Source organism: Eimeria acervulina, genomic scaffold (genome assembly GCF_000499425.1).
Source record: "Eimeria acervulina Houghton genomic scaffold, Eah_scaff229, whole genome shotgun sequence".
Lineage (NCBI taxonomy): Eukaryota > Apicomplexa > Conoidasida > Eucoccidiorida > Eimeriidae > Eimeria > Eimeria acervulina.
In genome coordinates this window covers 28,047-36,190 of record NW_013550003.1, presented here as the reverse complement: position 1 = coordinate 36,190, position 8,144 = coordinate 28,047, and the positions used below count along the sequence as shown (strand labels likewise).

The window sequence follows — 8,144 nt, the reverse complement described above, 5'->3', positions numbered from 1 at the left end:
TATATATATATATATATATATATATATATATATATATATATATATGCAGCAGCAATTCTGTATTTAAAACAGACACAGCCGCAGCAGCCTCCTTCCTTGTCCCCTCATCAGAGACAGCTGCAGCAGCAGCAGCAGCAATTCTATATATATATATATACAGCAATTATATATGTAAAACAGAGACAGCAGCAGTAGCAGTCTGCTTCGTTCTATCAAAGGCAGCAGCTGCTGCGTGAGTCTCCCCCTGGAGAGACAGAAGGAAGCAGCAGCAGCAGCAACAGCAACAGCAGCAGCAGCTGCTGCTGCTCTCAACAGGTTAGAGAGGAGACAGCAGCAGCTGCCCCCACCAATGTACAGAGGAGACAGCGGCTGCTGTCTCTGCTGCTGCTCCTGCTTCGGTCTAGCACCAGCAGCAGCAGCAGCAGCAGCAGCAGCATCAGCCGCCTTGGATTTAAAACAGAGATATACATAGCAGCAACTGTGAGGTGTATGTACACCTCATGATAAGACAGACAAATAAACAAAACGGGGACCCCCCTCTGTCTTCTCATCCCCAGCAAACAGAAATTATCCACGCACTACTCTTGCTGCTGCTGCTGTTGCTGTTGCTGCTGCTGCTGTTGCTGCTGCTGCTGTTGCTGCTGCTCTTGGTGCTGGTGCTGCTACTGCTGCTGTTTCTGTTACTGCTGCTGCTTCTGTTGCTGTTGCTGCTGCTGCTGCTGTTGCTGCTGTTGCTGCTGCTGTTGCTGTTGCTGCTGCTGTTGCTGTTGCTGCTGCTGTTGCTGTTGCTGCTGCTGTTGCTGCTGCTGAGAAGCCCCCTATTGCTTGCCCCCCAATTTGGTTTGAAGCGTCCGCGTCTTCTCACGCATGCAGCAGCAGCAGCAGCTTGTGCTGCTGCTGGTGCCTGTGCATTTTATTTCTGCTGCAGCAGCACGTGCTGCAGCAACCGCTGCTGCTGCTGCTGCTGTTGCTGCTTTGGCGGCCTGAGGTCTACTAGGAGACATGTTACGTTATCTCTGCTGCGGCGTACATCAATTGCTTCTGCTACAAGTGCTTCTGCGACCTCCTGCAGCGCGCTGCTGCTGCAGCAGCCTTGCTGCTGCTGCTGCTGCAGCATCAGCTTGCTGCGAACAAAGGAGACAGCCTCCTGGCTACTCATAACATCAAAGAGACCATCGCATGCAAGCAATACGAATTCATCCTCAGGTCGTAGGAGGACGCTGCGCACTTCAGGCTCTGCAATAACGAGCTGCTTGCTGCTGCTGCTGCTGCTGCTGATGCTGCTGCTGCTGCTGCTGCTGCTGCTCGGTGTGGGGTGCTGGTGAGAAGCAGCAGCAGCAGCCCAGCCGTACTTATAATGCCTGTCTCCTAACGACCTAGAGACTCCTAGCCTCCCAAGCACTCTTCTTTGTCTTACATGCCCCCCTGCTGCAGCAATTCGTGCAGCTTCATCAACTCTATCAGGCCGATGGTCTCTAGATAAATCTACAGCAGCACCTCGTCGAGAGAGACAGGCTCGGCTGTCTCCGCAGTTAGCACACAGCAGCAGGCCCCCCACAATTAATATCGTAACAGCAGCACTACCGCTAACCTGATGAGGTAGAGAGACAGATAAAAATAATTTATCTGTCTTCAGAAAAGCATCAGAAAAACATTTACAGAGATCCCTATACACCGCAGCAGACAGCTCTATGCTGCCGCAGCAGCGCAGCACAGCTTGCTGCAGCTGTAGATGTAGCTGCTGCTGCACATACACCGCACAGTCTCCTCCGCCGTGCCCATCGTATACACCGTAAAAGGAGACAGGTATTGAAGAACTCAGCAGCAAATTATCTATCATTATTTCTTTGTCCTCCATCGACGATCGAAAGCCCTGACTTGCTGCTGCTGCAGCAGCAAAACGCAGCACAACCCAAAGCACGCACCCCACACCCCACAGTCGGTCCCCGCTACGCCCTGGCTGCAGCGACCATGAAGGTAGCTGCACCAGCACAGCACCCATCTTGCTGCTGCTGCTGCTGCTGCTGCTGCTGATGTTCCTGTTGTTCCTGCTGCTGTTGCTGCTGTTGGGGCCTTTGTGTGTCATCACGTAATTCACTTCGGATTGAGCTGTGCTGCTGCGAGCAGCAGCAGCAGCAGCAGCAGTAGCAGTCGAACCCCAGCAACGGACCGCAGGGGCCTGTTGCTGCTGCTGCTGCTGCTGTTGCTGCTGTTGCTGCTGCTGCTCCTGCTGCTGCTGCGGCAGCAAACGGATTTGATAAACACCATTAATAAAAGCAATAAAAAAGGGGGGGAAATCCCCAGGAAGAGAAATGCAGGCGCCACGCTGCTGCTGCTGCTGCTGCTGCTGCTGCAGTTGCTGCTGCAGCTGCCGCGTTTGCTGCAGCCGCACGGCCCACGACTTCCTGGTGCTTCCTCTTGCTGCTGAGCTCTCTTCATCGCTGCTGCTGTCGCTGTCACTGCTGCTGCTGCTGCTGCTGCTGTCGCTGCTGCTGCTGCTGCTGTCGGCCCCCACAAGCCGCCGCAACTCGCGGACGCCAAGGGAAGCCCAACGCAACTGCTGTTTGCTGCTGCTGCAGTGGCTGCTGCTACTACTGCTGCTGCCGTTGCTGCTGCTGTTGGTGCTGCTGCTGCAGCTACCCTCACACTTGCTGTAGGCGTTGCAAAGGAATTTGCTGCCTGCTGCTGCTGCCGTTGCTGTTGCTGCAGCTGCTGCATCCCCAAATTCCCCCGCCATATGCACAGTTCGACATGGCTGCTGCTGCTGCTGCTGCTGCTGCTGCTGCTGTTGCAGTTGCTGCTGCTGCTGCTGCTGCTGCAGCAAATGCTCCGGCAGCAAGCGGCTGGTAAGCGGAGCTGATGGGAAACTCCGGGTGAGCGACCTACGTTGCTGCTGCTGCTGCGGCTGCTGCTGCAGCTGCAGCAGCAGCTGCTGCTGCTCTGCAGGGGACTGCAGCAGCTTCGCCTCATATGCAGCAACTGCAGCAGAGGAGAGAAAAGCTGTGGGTGGGCTAGCCTCCCCTACGCCGGGCGGTGCTGCTTCTCTCTGTGCTGCAGTTGCTGCTGCTGCAGTTGCTGCTGCTGCAGTTGCTGCTGCTCCTGTTACGGGCGGCGAAGCAGCTGCTACCAGTGGAGAAGAAGGCGTGGGAGCAGCAGCGGTGAAGAAGCCCGAGGCCCTCGTATGGGCTGCTTCTGCTGCTGCTGTTGCTGCTGCTGCAGTTCCTGCTGCTGCTGCTGCTGCTGCATCTGCTGTCGGTACAGCAGCAGGTAGCGGAGCTGCGGTTTGTGCAGCAACACACAGCGCGGCTGTGGGCTGGCGGGAGTCGGAAGGTGCAGCAGCAGGGGATGAGGGATCTGCTGCTGCTGCAGTTGCTGCTGCTGCTGTTGCTGCAGCTTCTGCTACTGCTGCTTCTGCTGCTCGGATATCTACTGCAGCAGAGAGCGGGGAAACACGTGGAGAGGCAACTGGGGCTGCAGCAGCTTCTGTAGCTGTTACTGCTCCGTCTGCTGCTGCTGCTGCTGCTGCTGCTGCTGTTGCACTCAGCTGCTGATCCGGCGCCTCATAGTCTGCTGCTGTTGTTGGTGCTGCTGTTGCGGTTGCTGCGGCAGGCTGTTGGGCTGCAGTTGCTGCTGCCTCTTCTGCTGCACTTCCTGCTGCTGCTGCTGCTGCTCTTGGCAGTGGGGCTTCTGCTGCAGCTGTCACTGCTCGGTCTGATGCCGAATCTGCTTCTGCAGTTGTTGCTGCAGTTGCTGCTGCTGCTGCGGCAGCTACTGTGGCTTCCGCTGCCGCTTCTGGTGCTTCTGCTGCTGCTGCTGGTGCCTCTGCTGCTGCTGCCTCTGCTGCTTCTGTTGGCGCTTCTGCTGCAGCCTCTGCTGCTGCTTCTGCTGCAGCTGCTGCTGTTGCCTCCGCAGCTGCTGCTGGTGCTTCTGGTGCTGCTGCTGATGTGTCTGCTGCAGCAGCTGCTGCTGCCGTTTGTGAGGGAAGACTCTCAACCTCAACTTGCTGCTGCTCTACAGCAGCAACAGCAGCAGCAGCAGCAGCAGCAGTTTTAGGTGTTGTTGCTGCTGTAGCTGATTGATGTGCGGCCTGCTGAGGCTGCTCGCCTCTCCCCATCTGCTGCGGCGCTGCTGCAGTTGTTGCTGCAGCTGGCGATGAAGCTGCTGCTGCTAAGCAGACCTCACCAAGAGCTGCAGCAGCAGCAGCTGCTGCTGCAGGGTTGAAGGAAGCTTTCTCTTTCCCTCTTGCTGCGACAACCTCACCATCCTGTACTGCTGCTGCTGCTGCTGTTGCTGCTGCTGCTGCGTCTTCATCCCGTTTATGGCCAGCTGGTGCTGCTGCTGCTGCTGCGCTGCTGTGGGAGGGAGACTGCTGAAATAAGGGGCCTTCTGCAGGCCGCTGCAGGCATCGATGAGTGTCACCTGCTTCTGTTGCAGTTGCTGCTGCTGCTGCTGCTGCTGCAGCTGCAGCAGCAGCAGGGCTTTGCTCCTTGCGGTCTATGAAGCTCTCAAGTTTGCTGGTGCTGGTGCTGCTGCAAGAAACATCAGGTGCTACACAAGCAAGCTGCTGTTGCTGCTGCAGCAGCGATTGCTTCTGCTGCTGTTGCGGCTGGCTTTGCTGCTCTTGGGAGCAATGCTGCTGCTGCTGCTGCTGCTGCTGCTGCTGCTCCTGCTGCGGCGATTCATCTATCGACACTCCCCCCATATCCACATCCTGACCCTTAAGCTGTTGCTGCTTCTCTTCTTGCTGTTTCTGTTCTTGCTGCTGCAGTTCTTGCTGCTGCTGCTGCTGCTGCTGCTGCATGCGGTGCCGCTTCGCCTGCATCCACTTCTCCTGCCCCGTCCCTGCGACAGGAGACTTCAGCGTTCGTTGATCGCCCCACAAGCTGCTGCTGTTGCTGCTGCTGCTGTTGCTGAACTTGCGGCAGCTGTTGCTGTTGCTGTTGCTGCTGCTGCTGCTGCTGTTGCTGCAGGTCGCGCGGGTGCTGCTGCGGCTGCTGGTCTCTCTGCAGCTATTCCTGCCGCTACGGATGGCGCTGCTGCCGACTCTGCGAACAAGTGCGCCAGCTGTTGCTGCTGTTGCTGCTGTTGCTGCTGTTGCTGCTGTTGTTGTTGCTGCAGCGGCAGCAGCAGGTGAGTAGCTTAGCTGCAAGCCCAGACCGCCACCACTGACGCTGCTGCGGCTGCTGCCGTAGGCTGGCGTTGCTGCTGCAGGTGCTGCTGCTGCTGCTGCTGCTGCTGCACCTGCAGGGGCTTCTTTTTTAAGTTCTACGGGAGTCCGTTGCAGCCTTGGCGGTGCTGCTGCTGCTGCTGCTGCTGCTGCTGCGCGCTGCTGCTGCAGCAGCAGCAACTGCTTCGGCAGCAGCAGCGGCGGCCGGGCCAAATGAGTGGTGAGGGATGCAACAGGGGTGTTTCCTGCTGCTGTTGCTGCAGCAGCAGGAGCTGGCTTAGCAGCAGCAGGAGCAGGAGGAGAAGCAGCAGCAGCAGCAACCAGAATCCCTGCCCAAGAGATAGCAGCAATCCTCTCTCGTGTCTCTGCATGCAGCAGCAGCAGACGCTTGCTGCGGATATCTGAAGGTAAGAAGTAATGAAGGTCTGCGCAGGCAACAGCCCAACGCACCCACTCCCCTGGAGACACCTCCTCCTGCAAACTGCTGCTGCTGCTGCTGCTGCTGCTGCTGCTGTTGCTGCTGCTGCTGCTGCTGCTGGGGAGGGGAGGGAGCAGAGGAGGAATGACGGCTGGTGGGGGCCGCGGCTGCCAGTAGTTATTCGTGTGCTGCTGCTGCTGCAGCAACGGGGGCTGCTGCAGGTGCTGCTGGTGCAGCAGCAGCCGCTGCCGCCGCTGCTGTAGCAGTACCGCATGCTGCTGCTGCTGCTGCTTCTGCTGCTGCTGCTGTGGGGGCCTCCTCCGAGGCGTGAAGAATAACTCCGGGCCTAAACTGTACAGACACTCCAGCGGATGAGCGGCACACCAGCTGCAGCAGCTGCTGCTGTTGGTGTTGCTGCTGCTGCTGCTGCTGCAGAGCGAGGTGTCTACTGTGCGATCAGCAGGGCTATCCAGTGGGCTTGTGATGGTCTCAGGTGTACACGCAGCAGCAACGGTGGTGCTGCCGCTGCTGCTGTTGCTGCTACCGCCCTTTTTATACGAAGGGCTGCTGCTGCTGCTGCTGCTGCTGCTGTTGCTGCTGCCGCTGCTGCTGCTGTTGCTGCTGCCGCTGCTGCTGCTGCTGCCGCTGCTCTCTTTGACGGAGCCGAGGCTCTGTGCGCTACAAAGGCTTGCTGTTGCTGCTTCTGTTGCTGCTGCTGTTGCTGCTCCCGTCGAAGGGCCAGCAGCAGCAGCAGCAGCAGGAGTTCGTGCCCGCTCGGCAACAGACACGTCTCCGCTTGAACTATTCACAGGGCTTCCTGCAGCTGCTGCTGCTGCCCCTTCGGCTGCTGCTTCCGCAGCTGTTGCTGCGGCTTCCGCTGCTGCTGTTGCAGCAGCAGCAGCTGCTGCTGCTGCTTCAGAATCGGGAACTCCTTCGCTGTTTGTATCCTCCTCGCAGCAGCAGCTGCTGCTGCATGCAATAATGCTGCTGTTGCTCTGGCTGCTGCAGCCGCTGCTAGTCGTGAGGTCTAGCGGCTGTGATGCTGCTGCGTCAGTTGCTGCCTTCTTCTCAACTGCTTCTGCTGCTGCACCTGCTGCTGCATCTGCATCTGCATCTGCTGCTGCTGCATCTGCTGCTGCTGCTGCATCTGCTGCCGCATCTGCTGCTGCACCTGTTGTTGCTTGAGGAGGTACCGCTGAGTTTGCTGCTGCTGTACGCACACCCTGAACCCTTGGCCTACTTCCCAGCAGCTGCTGCAGCCTCCCCCTGCTGCAGCAGCAACCCCGCTGCTGCAGCAGCTGCTGCAGCTTGCTGCGCACTGCACCAGCCAAGTGCTGAAGCCCATACACCTCTAAAAACTCTAGCAGCAAATCTCTGTTGCTGCTGCTGCTGTTGCTGCTGCTGCTGCTGCCCTCTGGGCCTTCCATCTCCAGCAGCAACGTGGGGGCCCCCTGCAGCTGCAGCCGCTGAACACGAGGTCCGCAGCTTCCTGCTGCTGCTGCTGCTGCAGCAGCAGCAACACAAGATACCGCCAGTGGCGTCGGTCTGTCTTCGCGCACCTCCAGCCACATAACTGCAGCGCAGCAGAAACAGCAGCAGCAGCAGCAACTCTACTTGCAAGGGCAGCAGCAACAGGAAACTGCAGCAGCATACAGCTAAAGGAGCTGCTGCTGCAGCAGCAGCAATGACACTTGAACGAGCAGCAGCAACAGCAAACTGCAGCAGCAGAAAGTTGGGGAAGCTGGAGCAGCAGCAGCAACAGCAGCAGCAGCAGCAGCAGCAGCAGCAGCAGCAGCAGTCGCCAACACCAAACTCACTGTCTTCCGGAGGCGTCTTGGGCGAAGTGTCTTCCTGATCCTGCTGTTGCTGCTGCTGCTGTTGCTGTTGCTCCTGCTGTTGCTGCTGCTGCTCCTGCTGCTGCTGCTCTTGCTGCTGTTTGTCTTGCTGCTGCTGCTCTTGCTGGACCACTTCAGTGCGCCGACGCTGCACATCGGGATGCTCTGAAGCTGCTGGTGCTGCAGCAATAGCAGCAGCAGCAGCAGCAGCAAGCGGAGCATCGTGCGGCAGCGCATGCAGCTCTCCCTTACGGCTGCCGCTGCTGCACTGCAGCAGCAAATGTCTACGCAGCAAAGGTAGAGCAGCAGCTGGACAATCTGCTGCAGCAGATGAGGGCAAAGACAGCGGAGCTAAGTGCCGCTGCGCAGCAGCTTTGGGGGAGTTACCCCCCCCTACTAAGGCTGCCATGCGCCACATGCTGCTGCTGCTGCTGCTGCTGCTGCTGCTGCTGCTGCTGCTGCGGTTTCATTCGCTGCTGCTCAGGCTGTTCCTCCTTGGGAATTGCCTGGCTGCTGCAGCTGCTTCGAGCTGCAGCAGCAGCAGCAACAGCAGCTTGAACAGCAGCGCCCTAATGAGCGCTAGCTTGGCAGTCACATGGCTCCTGCTGCTGCTGCTGCTGCTGCTGCTGCTGCTGGTGCGAATGAACACTCCCAGAGTCCCTAGACATGCATGTATACCCTCCGGTCTAGAGCTGCTGCTGCTGCTACTGCTGCTGCCGCCCCC

At 58.5% G+C, this 8,144-nt stretch overlaps 1 protein-coding gene across 1 annotated transcript; it reads right to left on the bottom strand.

The window, feature by feature from the left end:
* Positions 1-680: 680 nt before the first annotated feature.
* Positions 681-7,829, bottom strand: EAH_00027010 (protein phosphatase 2C, putative; the record flags this gene model as incomplete). The annotated part of the gene is made up of 3 exons (XM_013396477.1): positions 681-818; positions 1,031-7,158; positions 7,403-7,829. 3 exons carry the CDS (start codon positions 7,827-7,829, stop codon positions 681-683), a joined length of 6,693 nt encoding a protein of 2,230 aa, XP_013251931.1.
* Positions 7,830-8,144: the final 315 nt, after the last annotated feature.